This window comes from Glandiceps talaboti, chromosome 11, assembly GCF_964340395.1.
Source record: "Glandiceps talaboti chromosome 11, keGlaTala1.1, whole genome shotgun sequence".
Classification (NCBI taxonomy): domain Eukaryota; kingdom Metazoa; phylum Hemichordata; class Enteropneusta; family Spengelidae; genus Glandiceps; species Glandiceps talaboti.
Window position 1 is genome coordinate 9569559 of NC_135559.1, and position 15926 is coordinate 9585484.

Here is a 15926-nt window from a genome sequence, read left to right on the forward strand (position 1 = left end):
TTTTGACCACCATTAGTATTCATTTTCAATGAATTTTAGGTTAATTTTCTCACTACACAAAATGCAAGTACAAGTAACATTTACTACAGCTTGAAGTGGTACACGATTTGTTAACAGTAAAATAATAAACGTACCAGTTCAGAACCAATGGAGGCTACAGAATGCATGGAAGCACTAATGTTTGAAAGACTAACAACTGAATTAACTTTCTTCATAAGATTTGTGGAAGACCCCATTGAAGAAAGTGGTCTTTTTTTAGGGTTTTCTTCTTCGTCTCTTTTCAGCAGAGATGCAAAATCCACACCACCAGCAAGAAGTTCATCAAAAGTTCCATGACCTGCCATTTCCCCCTGGAATATAATCAATCGATGGATGAATTACTAACTTAAACAAATAATAAATGACTTCATAATTCTTGGAGTACATATACAAGTAACTATGATGTAATAATAATAATAATAATAATGCTGGTTTTTATATAGCACTGTCCCACTTTGTGCTCAAAGCGCTTTACAATTATTACCCCTGGTATGGCTTTATAGCAGCAAAATGGCCCTTTACTTCCTAAACTCCCTGGGGAGTATGTGCAAATAAGCTAATCTCTCTTTGACTGTGAAAAATGATTTCAACAGAACTAGTGATGTCATTGCTCAGGGTACACAATGATGTCATTGCCTGTCCATGCGCTACACAAACCAGTGATGTTATTGCATTAGCTACATAACCTAATGATGTCATTGCCTGGGCTACACACACCAGTGATGTCATTTCATTGACTACACACTTGACTGACGTAATTACATTATAGCTACACACACCAATGATGTCATTTCATCGACTACACACTCCACTGACGTAATTACATTATAGCTACACACACCAATGATGTCATTTCATTGGCTACTTAAACTGTTGTCATTGCCTGGGCTACACAAATCAGTGATGTCATTTCATTGGCTACACACTCTAATGATGTAATTACATTATAATATATACACAAACTTGTAATGTCACTGCATTGTGGAAAAGACAAATTTTTGATATCATTACATTTGCTAAAAAGCCAGTTAATGTCATTACTTAGTGGTGACATGATGACATTAGTAATGTTGTTGCATAAATACACAGCTCTGGAACCTGGTTTCTAACTACTTGAACTTCATGTTAATTTACTTTTTCTTTTTTTTAAATTTTTTTTTTTAATTAAAATTTACTTCTTTGCTCTAGACAAATGCTTGATGACTGTATTCAAATCAACATACCTGTTTCAATATAAGAATGTCATCTGCAGCTGCCAGATACTGTAGTTGATGAGTTACCAGTATACAGGGTTTACTGGACAGGTGACCAAGAATACATCTGAAAGTCAAAGAGTTATTGACAACTTTAGTGTGAAGTTGACCCTTGATCTCTCAATTTTTGTGGGCCACTGGTCAATGAAATAAAGCTTAGATAAAGTAATGTGTATGTGTCCCATATGATATATAACATTTGTGCCAGGTTTGAATGAAATTGGATATTCCATGTCAGAGAAATGACACAAGCACACACACACACACACACACACACACACACACACACACACGGAAGAGGGCATGGACAGTCACTGATGGAGCCCATTGTGATAGTTCCCCTTTGGAGACTAAAAACTACAATAAAAATGAAACTATCAATCGTATGCTCACTGCTCCCTGTGGCATCATCTTTGCGATCTTGACCTATGATCTTTCTCTACATGATACAATATCTTACTTGTTGAAAAGATGTCTTCCTACTGCAGAGTCTACAGCACTGAGTGGATCATCAAGGAGATATATGTCAGCATCTGAATATACAGCTCTCGCTAGATTGACCCTTGCTCTTTGACCTCCACTTAAGGTCACGCCTCGTTCTCCAACCATGGTGAGGTCTCCGTCTGGTAGAATTTGGATATCCTGATAGTAGATGGAGATGGAATATTAATGGTGGGTACATTGCAATGTTCTACACTAAACTTGTAACAAGAGTACCAACGCCTCTTGCAATTTCTGAGTACTTCTTTATAAATTTGAAAATGATATGCGAAATAACACTACATATAAAATTTGTCTATTAATGCATAAAATTCATAAATTTACCTTTTTCAGTGCACATATCTCGATAACCTCGTCATATTTCTTCTTCTCATAGTCCATACCAAACAATATATTTTGTCTGACAGAAGCTGAGAATACCCAAGGCTGCTGGGAAGAATACGCCACTTTACCTTTGACCTTTAGGATACCATTCTTGACAGGCAACTCACCAAGTAATGCCATCAGTAGGGAGGACTTGTGAAAGAAAGAGATTAATTATTGTAAATTTGTGTGTATGTATGTATGTATGTGTGTGTGTATGTGTGTGTGTGTATATGTAGGTATGTATGTACGTACGTACGTACGTACGTTCCTGCGTACATGCGCACGCGCGCCTGCATATGTGTGTATGTATGTATGTATGCATGCATGTATGTATGTATGTATGTATATATGTGTATATGTATGTATGTATGTATGTATGTATGTATGTATGTATGTATGTATCTATGCATGTATCTATGTATGGGATGTGTGTGTGAATGTATGTATGTATGTATGTATGTATGTATGTATGTATGTATGTATGTATGTATGTATGTATGTATGTACGTACGTACGTACGTGTGTGTGTGTGCGTGCCTGCAAACACTACATATGTACGTATGCTTGTGTGGGTGTGTGTGTGAAGGTAGGTAGGCATGCAAGTATACATGTGCAAGATATATATCATATATGATATATCTTATCATTAATTATTTATTGTTCATTCTGATTTGATCATTGTCAGAAGAATGCATTTCATATATCATTTGACACCATGGCTATTACATTGCCTTGCGTCAAAGAAATTAAGTGTTGCCACCATACACCACAACCAATCATCATAAAGTCAAACCATACCTTTCCTGAGCCGACTGGTCCAATGACAGCCATTAGTTGTCCAGGTTTTACTTCAAAATTAATATCTTTCAAAGTTGGGGTATCAAGATTCTGGAAAAGATGGTAAAAAATGGGGTTATTGAGAATTTCACATGGACATACCACAATTTGTTTTTCCCAACCTCTATGAATACATCAGTTACTTTCATAATAAATATATCATACGTACACTAACACAATAATCATTCTCACTTCACATAAGATGATTAAGACATTTGACCTTGAAAGTGATGGTCAAGGTCAAATGTAATGATATCAGCAGAAAGGTCATATATGATAATTAGGGAGTAGGCAAATGTGCTACTATCAGACACAAATAGCAGTGGTGAGATTTGTACTCACAATATGCAGATTACAAGCGAGTCTATTTAACCATGTGATCACCATGACCTTATACGTCAATTGTCTCAATATATAAAGGAGCATGAACAGTTCATTTGGGTAACATGAAAATTGATGACATGACTCTAAAACTCTTTCTTTGATGCACATATTCTGTCTACAAAAATTCATGGAAAGGTAACTTTTGAAAAAAATGATGTTTGTTTTATAATTACATCTTTTTATCAACATTGGCATTAGAACAGTATTTAACCAGTGTCTTTGGAGATCTATGTTATAAAAACATATTGTAATGCATTCACTTTTATAAAAAGTTGTATGTAGTCTTATTTTGAAGTGTTTATACTGTATGTGAAACAAACTAACGTGTGTTTTTACTACCTTCTGGATGTATCGTTTGTACTAAAGTTTCAATGAATTTTAACAACTTCTTGTACACTTTCACACATCATATGATGAATTGACTGTTTACTCACTGTATCCCAGCTTCCTGTGATGTCACGAGCACTCACTTCACAATCACTAGCTTTGGGTCGTAGATTAGTATCCTTTCCAACAGCTGACTTATCCAACTCATCAAGTAAAAGGAATTTCTGTAATAACAATGACGTTGATACTCAGAAATAATCTAATAATCAGTGAGAAATGAATGACATTATTACAAGTGAAGTCAGGAAACCCACAACAGAACATTGTCAGGTTCAACATTTAGTCATAAGTAAGATATTTGTTGATACAGATGACTGTTTCAGGGTGACTGGTTTTTTAACTGTAAAATGAAATTTATGCGAACAGAGATACATGAAAATTTGATGTCTGTTACTTTTCAAACGTCAAACTGCTATATTTTTTTCTGAAGCTTTGGCTTCACAGAATACTTTACCAAAACCTTTGCAATATCAATAAGAAATGGAGTCATGAAACATGTCATGGTCTATATGGTTAATATCTGATGTATGATTATGACTCAATTATTTATTTACCTGCATTACGATTTAGATTTTGTTATTCTGTCGATCAGTAGCCCCATATAGACATAGGTCGTTCTACCTGAGGCAGTTCCGAGTCCTACCTGAGGTAGGATAGATTTGCGTCTACATCTAGGAAGGTTATGGCGTAGATGTCACATGACCTACTCCTCAAAATACCGTAGATATTGTGACGTAATGAAAATTTGTTATTATTTTGACACACTTTTTTTTTTGATTTTACGCAAATGATGATCATCAACTTAAACAACAGAATAAATTCACAAGAAAAGTGTAAATCTGTTTATGTTTTCAGTTCTACAATGGGATCAAGGTCACAGTACATAGGACGAAGTCAGGAGGGTTTCAGGAAACCTCTCAAAGTGTCCTAAGTCAGGACGGTTTCAAGACACGTTTGCATCTACACTGGCTTCAAACTATCCTGAATTCTACCTCAGGTAGGATTTTCTGTGCCATGTAGATGTGCTATTATAGTGATTGCCACATTAGATTTTCATCAAATTGTTGCCTTGCTAACGTTCAGATAATTACTTAATTTTCAAACCTATTCATATGAAGACTAAAATTTTTCGAATCACATATGCTTTGCAACTGACAGTGAAAATGTTGATAACCCATCACATCAGTGCAGTAAGGTCGTATCTGCTATACAATTGATACGACCAACTATGATACAAGTGAATAAGTTGTTTTTTAAAATAAATTTTCAATTTGACTGTTATGTGATCACACTGATGTACAGTACAGCTTGTTAAACCCTTTCTAATTTGCTAGCCTGGTATTAACAGAAGGTTGGTGATGGCATTAACTCTTTCAGTAGGTAACACCTGCAGTGGAGGCAAGTAGTCCAAACTCAGTGTTAACACTATATTACCACTGAACTAGCCCAACGTTGGTTCAAATTGAAAAGGAGTTCTTTAGCTGCACTGTAGGTTCTCATTATCATTCAATACTAATTGCCATTTACCAAAATACTTCCTAGATTGATATCACATTAATTACATCCTAAAATCAGATTAAAATAAATTGCTGTATTATGCACAAGAACTTAAGTAACCCTTTCTTTTAAGTTTTGCTTGTCTCTTGGTTCATAGACCCTGGATGTGAGCTTGACTACAGTTAGTCTACACCCCTCTGAGTAGTCAGACTACAGTGAATTCGTGTATAAAAGCCTTTGGCTATAAAATTTACTTTGATATTACAAAAGCGTTAAAAAACCATCCAGTCACTCCCATGTACAAGAATGTGAAAAGTTAACTTTTTGTGGCTTAAGAATTTTCAAAACAACTGGTGTTCAAAATGCCATTGATGAAATCCTACATACTGAGAAAGTAACTACTTGTGTATTCCCTCCATTTCATACAAACATGGAACGTCTGTCTCCCCCCCCCCCCCCCATGATGACAATGACGAATAATTTCTTTGTTTCATAAGAGCTGACCTATCCCTCTGGCTTGTAAAAATGTGATTACACTTAATATCATATCTTAGTAATAACATAAATAATCTTTATATTAAATTAAATTAAATTTAACCTTCTGAACAGTATTTGAAAGTGTTTAATTTCTCAAAGAGTGTTTTTTTGTAGTGTTTTATGTTTCTTCGTTTTTCCAATTAGTTGTACAGTGCATTGTGATTATTCTAATGTAATGCACTTTAGGCTTAAAAAAAGGAAGTTGTTTGGTACCAGTTACCCGACCCCACCTAGTTTTTCATGCCAACCCTAAACTTTTTTTTACGTATCGGTATTATAAAAAAGTAATAAAATCATGAAAATTGGGAAGTCTTGCAAGAAATAGTGGATGCGGAAACTGACATCAACTTATAAAGACAATATAAAACTGTTCTTCCAATCTGTAATGGCTGTACATCTGATGGGAAGAAACCAATAACACAGAGACCATATGGAAAACAACGTTAACTACCTATACTAGACACTCACACAATAAAATAAAAAATCTACCTACCCCACCTATTCACAGTATTCTAAAATTGACTGTAATTGGAACCACACAAATTTTTTTATGGCCCAAGTATCCTTACTATTTGAGAACTGACAAGAGAATCCTAGTTTTTATCATTTTGACCGACAACAAACTCTGTCTTTGTTATAGAACACACTAATGTACACGTACATGTATATCTATGAGACTTTACTTTAACTCAATAATTATGTAAATCAATGTTTCTCTTCTAAAATTTAATTACACATTACGAAGTTTTGTCATGGTAATTTTTATTGAGAATGCTAAGTTGTGCACTTCTAAATGACTTTGCATTACCACAAGACTGACTTGATTGGTCCTCAAGAGAATATACTGTACACTTGTATCAGCTACCAGATAGAATGTTTGACAAATGAAGTGAGTATTGTGTTGCTCTCTTGTAATTAATTCAATGTAGTCATTGTATTATATCGCGATATTTTATCACTTAGGCCTCGATGCACAAGGATGATTCAAGATAGACCAACGTGATCATTACTACATTTATTCAGTAGGGTTGGCTGCCATATTGAATACTGGAAACAAGTAGTATCGAACATACTAACATACAGGACGTTTGTGTGAGGTCGTTTATAATTGCCAATATGTGTGACCTTATTAGTTATTCATATAACAGGACATTAACTTAATATCACTATTTTTTGACACATGTCCTTCATTATAGCACTTCTAGAGATGTACTGTTTTTCTACTGTACATTTTATGAAAATACAGGTATACCATAGAATACAATATAATACTGGCTACAAACCTGAAGTCTTTGGATGGACACTATCATTTGGAATGCATCACGCACACCATAGGGCATGTATCGAAGCACTCCTACTCTAAAAAAAGACATCATTGTGTACACATAGAATATAGTCCTTGCTCGTAGTACATTTCCATTCATTGTGTACACTGTAAACATTGTAAGTAGCATGATAAAAATGAGAGAATCTGAGATTCCGTACTGTAACGCCCTCAAGTTGGCGGCTTGATGAATATGACTACACTCTTTCCTGTGAATATACAATTAAACGACACACAGTCTAGTCCCTTTACGCACTACCATCATCTCCACCGTAGAGTCAAATGGATTTCTATTGAACAGCATTACGTTCTTACCACCAACAGAGTTAATTTATGCTATTGGAGCATTGATATATATATTATGTCTGTCTGTCAGTATGTGATGGATGACTACTGACATACGCTGTTCACTTTTCCTTAGCAGGAGATTTAGCTAGATTTAGATAAACTTTGTCCGTTCGACTAGATGTGGAGAGATCGTAGAAAACGAGAATGACTACACGTACAGTAACTAGACTAAACGACACACAACACAGATGTTGTCCTTGTAGAAAGCTGTAAGATGTCAGTGGCTGGTCACAGAATAGACTGTGAATTTTCCAGTATATTTTACCAGCTTTCTCTGTGAATTTATTCTCCAATGAAGCATCACATGTTCTGATTAAAGTACGCATTTTCATATTAATTTGGGGAAGGCTGACTGTTATTTTTCTCTCCATTGGTGTTTAAACACGGCTTCATTTTGATGTTAGTAATCTGCTGCATTTTGAATATTCAGATTTAATTTTGATTTTGAACTTGTCATTGGAAGGTCTTTTGGCCATTATCCAGTATCTTTTACAGCTTTTAATAAAATGTCAATTTATGTACTAATGAAACATCAAATTCATATGATATTCGAGGAATGGATAGTCTGATTCAAATACATGTACAAGTCTTCGCATTTTAAAAAGGAAGACCGTTGTTTTTTCTCTCCAATTTGACGTTGGTAATGCTTCAACTTCAGGCCAATACACTGCTGCATTTTGAATATACACAGTTAACTGTTTTCAAATGTCACTGAGCAATCAAAATATTATATCACCTTTGTTCCCATTCGTAACGATTCACATTTTTCAAAATTAGTATTTCACAACTACATTAAGCCATCGTTCGGGCCAGTTACACATTAAAAGAGTACAGAATCACAGTTAGGCAAGGAGTGCATTTTAAAATTACAAGCATGGAAGCATGGATGACAGCAAAGGAAACACAAATTAAAATGCAGTATATTTTGTTCTCATGTACATGTATATAATAATGTTTCCTGTGATGATTACCATGTTGTTCACATATGCATGAATGTATTGTGCACACCATGATATAAATAAACTGAAATTATTAGTACTGACAAAAAAGATTCTACAACAGACCTAGTTAACATATAGATGTTTGATGATAAAAAGAATTTGCCAATTACAGTTATTTGTGAGAAAAAAGCTTCTAATTATCACATTTCCCATGATGCAACACTCAACATGGCGGGTTTGCACTTTCCCTATCATCAGCATCTGTGGGTAATATTTGAACTAAACTTGAATGTACTATGAAGCTCTTACATGTACATTGTAAATAATAATTTTTACTTTTGCATGCTGGCATGGCACTAGTATAAGCCAAATCATTAGCAACTGCCAATAAAGTTTGTAGTACTGGACACTTGAACCTCACATCTATGATTTTATATAAATCTTATAACAACTGATACAACATGTACCATTGAACTTTGATAGATATTAAAACCAGTGTCTACACATAAAATCTGTGCGAATGGAGACAGTCTTCAATTTACAACTGAGCCTATGATACTAACAGTATGCAAGGTATAACTGATATTACTTTGAATGTCAATTTATACTATAAATTTATATTTTGAAACTCTCTATTCATGACGTTCTATTACCTAATTAATGCAAGTTTTTCAACATCACTGAAATTTCTTAAGTTCCATATATACTGTACCATATATGTAACTTTAGAATAATACTCAGTTAATAAATGCTCAAACTCAAACATCAGATCAGAGTACCCAGGTCATGTACTAAGTACTAGATTCTCTTACTTCATCTTTGTACAAGGTTTGAATGTAGTCAGCCAATCATGTAACAGACAATCAGAAATGTGTACAATCATGTACTGATTTTGTTCCATAAATACCTATGTTCAAGTGGTGTTTGTGATTCACTACTTTCGAAGGAGAGACCAGACATGTACGACTTGTGTAATTATGCATGTGCATACAATGTAAAACCAAATACAAGGTACATGTGATACTATGCATAAATCCTTAAAGTGGTGCTTGTAATTCACTTATTTTCGAAGAAGAAAGACCAGACATATGTCTTGCATGTGTGACCCATGTAATTATGCATGTGCATACAATGTAAAACCACATACGGTACATGAATACTTCTGAGTTCTTTACTTCTTAACTAAATTGATCTTCACATTGTGAACTGGTTTCATGTCATGAAGAAAAGGCAATATCCTACACATTTAAACTTATACATGTCTGAATGGCATTTATTTAACTACAGTTTAGATAAAACTAAATGTCAAAATCAAGTGCTTACTGAAATTCCTTTTATGTTAAAACGTTTATAAACAGATTTTTTTAGTTACACTTATCTTGATATCTAAAACTGGTTTTTATGTTATAAACTTAAACTACACATTTCTACAAGCCAGAGTACTTGATAAGTCAACCCAATCTGAAGTAGTGAACTTGACACGATTTCTTTATTTACCTCCTACTTTTATTGTCACTTGTTCTTTTTTTGTTCTGAACATGACAATGTTGTTAGATCATGAAAAATGTTTAAAATATCTGATTATGCAAATCAAGTCATAACTATGATCCAGACACTGTATCAAGAACAACCTATTTTGCTACTGATTTTAAACATCTTGACACGTTTGTCTAACATCAATATGCAAATGACTTCATTAACATGCAGTTATTGATGACTGACATATGTAAATCTTTACCTAATAGTAATACATTTATGTAAATTTAGAATTTTTTGTTTACATTTCCATTTATTTTAGTAACATTTTGGTTAACCAATGGCAGTGTAAGTTAGGAACAATAATTCAATTTTGATCTTTCAACTAAATAAAACTTGTTACATTACTTTTCAAAATGTTTCTTAGAATGCATCTCTGTGACCTATTTTTCACGAAAATTGAAGCTCTTATAATCTCAGCTGAAACATTATCACATCAAAACTTCTTTATCGTTGTGAAATAATAAAAGACATTGGTGTTCACCACCTTAATTCCAAGGAAATCGACCATCAATTCTTATACTTTCACCAAAGTTATGTCATCAGTATTTGACGGCCATTTTGGATTCGACAGCCATATTTGATTCAGTGGCCATATTGATTCAGTGGCTATACTGGATTCTAAAATGGCTTAATTTGATATCACTTTGACTACTTTTTCAAAAGCTTGTGATGTGACCCCTCATTTTTTCCTTCATTTGAACTGTGAATGGGTCGGAGTTTTCTTGAATAAAGTAACAGAAAAAGTTTATTTTTGAGGTGCATACTACATTAAGGACATGTATGGACTAAGCTCATGCTTACACAAAGGTATTTCACTTGACTTTTAGAACCTGTGAAGCAAATATTAAATGTAGAATTATGTTTGCTGACATTTCATACCCTTCCTATATGTACACTGTAACATACCACTTCTACTTGTACAAACATTGTATAGTAACTCATGCTTCCACAAAGGCATTTCACTCTAAATCTTGGTGACTTTAGAACCCATGGAGCAAATGCTAAATGTAGAATTATACTGACATTTCATATTCTTCCTACAAGAAATATCGCTGCTAGTACAAACCTGTAACCGTCGTACAGTAACCAGTACTTCAGACAGGAATCTGATGGCCTCTTTGCAGTGAAATATCACCGACATACGAAGAGTTATCAACAAAAGGAAACACTTAAACACAATAGTTGGTGTCAGAACATGACCAGTTACTACGTATGGTATAAACATAGCATATCCAAGAAGTGTTGGACTTAGAAAGGCAACAGCTGTTGTGCCTGCATTGGCTTTGCCGGTGGTTCTGATTTTGGCAATTTCCTTCCTACAATCAGAACAAAACAAAACAATACAGATATATCCCTAGCCAATCATGTGTGCAAACTCCTATTAAAACATTCAAATGAAAATATAAGTGTTACATAAAGTTAGTAAAATTAATACTAAAATTGTAGTCTTAAGGCATATGTTGAGATAATCACCCAAAATGTCATAGTTGTCACTAAATATTTTGTCATCAAGTGTGACATTCAAGGAACACATTATTTGCAACAATGTGGTATTGCATTTATATAATAGCACCTAAAAAGGTATCTGTGACTTGGAGGTGGTATTGTTGTACAGTTTTTGTCCAATACTATCTTAAGAGACTCATGAATATATATACCCCTTTGTACCAACACTCTCAAGTTAATGTATAAAATACAAAAAATACAAAATAACACAATTGTACAATATATCTCACTATCAAGAAATGCCATAGTATGTATCAACCGCTTCTTTTTGCAAAATTTGCATATCATTTGTCAGTAATATTTTTTGAGGATTCATTATGAAATTCAAACACATTCACAATCCAATGTTGACCAGTCTGTCTATCTGCAATCTCTCAATTTGTCTGTAAACTGAAAAGATCTGTTGGTGTATCAATAATAGCAAAACTGTTCGTTGACTATCTTAATAACTAGGCAAGTGTTTATAAATGCCTTAAACCCCAAAATCTCATGGATTATCTGCGGAGCAATAAGGATTTACTGGGATCATGCTTTTGTTCTGGATCAACTTTTCCTATAGTTCTATCAGACAAAGATTTTTCATCACAACAGTAATTGTAATCCAAAATGGTTAATTTTTGGTTCCACGACAAATTGCATGAGACGATGTCGCTTATGTTGTTACATTTAAGCTTGTTTTGTCTTTATTAAATTTGAAATAACATTTTCATTGTGAAATGATAAAAAGACGTGTTGACTTTTTTAATTGTTACTAATTTTATATCACAAAGACTAAACAGCATCAATGACAGAGATATCATTTACTAGTACACCAAGGGTACGTACAGGCAGGTGACAACTATCCCCCTAAGTAGCGCATGCAAGCCCTCTGTGCATACTGAATGCATAGCGTTGTATTGGGACCAACAGCAGGTCCATTTGCCTTTAAGCATGTGAAGGATGTGTATCAACTCAGCAATTACTCTCTCACTGCAGTGATAACTTGGTAAAGCTTTATCACTACATCTATTCTTGGGAATGAGTAATTTGTTAAAATTATGTGTACCTTGTAGTCTTCACTTTCAAAATTGGTCCACCAGGGACTATTTCTGGAAGGTTCTGACGAGAGTAATGGTGGGCGTTTAGATGGACCTTGTGGGGTGCTGGTTTCTTATGTCAGTTTTGAATGTCTCACAAGACTGAATGTCAACAGTACTTTGTGGTATTATAGCTGTTCCATGTAAGCTGTGTATAACTTGTAGGGTGTGCATGTATCTCACAGTATCAACATATTGTTGAAATCATCAGTTTTAATATTAAAGCGCATACACATGCATTTGGGAAAGAAGCAGCAATGAAAAATTAACTTAATGTTTTTTTTTAAATCTGTGACATCACTCAGGGTCAAAGTTTACACAAACAATTCAGGATCTGCAGCGATTATATAAATTATTTCTTTACAGCAAAACATTCTTATGATATTTAACCATGTACATAACATGTTCACATAATAGTCTATACTTGACATTACATTGTATATACTTATGGCACTTTCAGGAACTCAGACACCATTTTTGACCAAAGCCAGTGTTCAACATATCCATACCTTATATAAACTACGGTACAACTTAACTAAGAATACATTGGCATCGCTACAGCTTGGTCAATTTCATTTTAGTATGGGCAACAACCATAATTCAATTGTCAGTCCATTTATATCAACGAAATGGTGACAAAAAGTTATTCGTGTTGTAGACCACACTCGCCCGTGTATAAGGACCCTGGTTGTAAATGTACCACTGTACATAAGTAGACCAGTGGAATATTTCTGTAGTTACGGAATTAGCACATGAATGAGGTTGTATAACTTGCTTTAAGCCTTTCATTTGTGATTTTAGCTTCTGTGACTGCATGTACAAATGTATGTATGTATGTATGTATGTATGTATGTATGTATGTATGTATGTATGTATGTATACTATGTATGTATGTATGTATGTATGTATGTATGTACATGTATGTACACTATGTATGTATGTATGTATGTATGTATGTATGTACACTGTATGACTACGTATGTATGTATGTATGTATGTATGTATGTATGTATGTATGTATGTATGCACATGGTGAACTTTGCAGATCTACAGACTAGGCTATCTAACTCAACTGCCCCAACAGAGACTTGGCTATCTGGCTCAACAAACTGTCACTGTCAAACCAAATACATATAGTCAAGTCTCTAGCTGGGTTACTTCTAAGTGTCCTAGTAGATATTTTACTTACCCTTTTAGAGTTGCAATATATGTTAATCTAACAATGTGTTGGTACGCATTTCCCTCTACTCTATATAATTTTTGTAATTTTAGTGTATTCTGGCTTCATAAGTAATCATGTACGTAACTTACACTGCCACCCCTATACTGTCCAGTACAGGAATCAATACATAAAATTAAAAATTGTCTTTTGTTCTCTCGAAGAAATGTCAACTTGAGAACACCCAAACAAAAAAAAAAAACCCAAAAAACAACAACAAACAAACAAAAAACAAAACCCCATCACATAAGGTCCAAAAAGGTGAGTACATGTAAACTTGGAATCTTATTCCAAACAAATGACAAGTATGAGCATAGAGAAAGCTGCAAAGCTTGGCAAAATAGCAAGCAAGCTTTCATGCAATGACATCAAAATTATAATATTAATGAACACAAATGAAAGCAAATTAAGTTTTTTTAAATAAAAGCTGGGGTTTCAGGTTTTTGCCATGCTATTGCTAGCCACCATCGCTAAGAGTATCACCATACTATTCAATGCAAAGGTTTTCATAGGGACATAATAGTATATTTAGTGTGTGTGTGTGTGTGTGTGTGTGTGTGAGGGGGGGGGGGGCTGGTTGTATCACTGTGAATGTGATTTCTCCACTACTGTAATGGATTGAATAAACTTAATTCATGGTGCATACTTTACTTATAACTTTTAATTTCCTACGACAAAACTATCCTTTTTATGGGAGAGAAATAATTAAATTAAAACCGGATAAATGATTTTAGAATTGTTATTTTCAAACTGGCACAATCAACGCCACAGCTTACAAATGTTCAAGGTATCATTTTCACTTAACCCAGATTTAAATTTTTTTTTATAAGTGTTTTATTTTTCTCGAGAGACAGATTACAGAAACACAAGTGTAAATATAATCCGTGGCACAATTTGGAATATCTAAAACAATTTGCACTGTAGAATATATGGCATGTCAATGTACATGTGTTCATATGAGGAGATACCGTAGTTTTGATTTGATATTTGCATCTGTTGTTATAGAAACGAGTGTTGCTATAGAAACCAGTGTCCCACATCACAGTAATAAGGAAACAGAGAGATCTATACATGTGTAATAAGAATCAAGATGTATTACAAGTTTCTGAGCTGAGGGGTCTGGTTGCGAGGGGGGGGGGGGGGGAAACACAACTCTAGCATGGCAAAAACCTGGACAGACCCCTTAAGCAGCTACTAACCTGTATGCGTGAAGCAGATACGAGCCCTTCAGAGGATAGCTTAAATGCTTGAAACATTGCAATTGTGGTTGTAAACCTGATGGAGTTGTATATGGTGAGTGTGAAGAAAGCTGTCTTAGGGGTCAATGTATTGCCGCTGACAATGTATGAGATGAAGGTTAACAATAAGATAACACCCGTTGCGGAATGCATGATACCCATATTCATGGCCCAAAGTCGGCTGGTCTTGAAAAGTACAGAAATCTCACTCCTGGGGGAAATCAAAATGCAGCAGAAATACTAGTATACAGGTTCAGACAGACTGGTCAGTCATTGAATGTGTTTATTCTAACTTAACTGACTAATTTCTACGCGACAGTGTTTTTAATTACGAGATATCCACCAAGAACTCTTAATTACGATATATCCACCAAGAGCTCTTAATTACGATATATCCACCAAGAACTCTTTATTACAATATATCCACCAAGAGCTCTTTATTACGATGTATCCACCAAGAACTCTTTATTACAATATATCCACCAAGAGCTCTTTATTACGATGTATCCACCAAGAACTCTTAAATACAATATATCCACCAAGAACTCTTTATTACGATACATCCACCAAGAACTCTTAATTACGATGTCTCCACCAAGAACTCTTAATTACAATATATCCACCAAGAGCTCTTAATGATATATCCACCAAGAACTCTTAATTATGATACATCCACCAAGAACTCTTAATGATATATCCACCAAGAACTCTTAATTATGATACATCCACCAAGAACTCTTAATGATATATCCACCAAGAACTCTTAATTACAATATATCCACCAAGAACTCTTAATTACGATGTCTCCACCAAGAACTCTTAATTATGATACATCCACCAAGAACTCTTAATTACAATATATCCACCAAGAACTCTTAATTACGATATATCCACCAAGAGCTCTTAATTACGATATATCCACCAAGAGCTCTTA

At 34.3% G+C, this 15926-nt stretch overlaps 1 protein-coding gene across 1 annotated transcript in view; it reads right to left on the reverse strand.

Moving 5' to 3' along the window:
* LOC144442863 (ATP-binding cassette sub-family C member 4-like) overlaps window positions 1–15926 on the reverse strand; it is a 37407-nt gene that overhangs the window by 9491 nt on the left and 11990 nt on the right. Inside the window, 7 exon segments of the mRNA XM_078132259.1 lie at window positions 131–350; window positions 1263–1359; window positions 1753–1934; window positions 2118–2309; window positions 2958–3047; window positions 3815–3931; window positions 14954–15203. Coding sequence (XP_077988385.1) covers window positions 131–350; window positions 1263–1359; window positions 1753–1934; window positions 2118–2309; window positions 2958–3047; window positions 3815–3931; window positions 14954–15203 — 1148 coding nt within the window.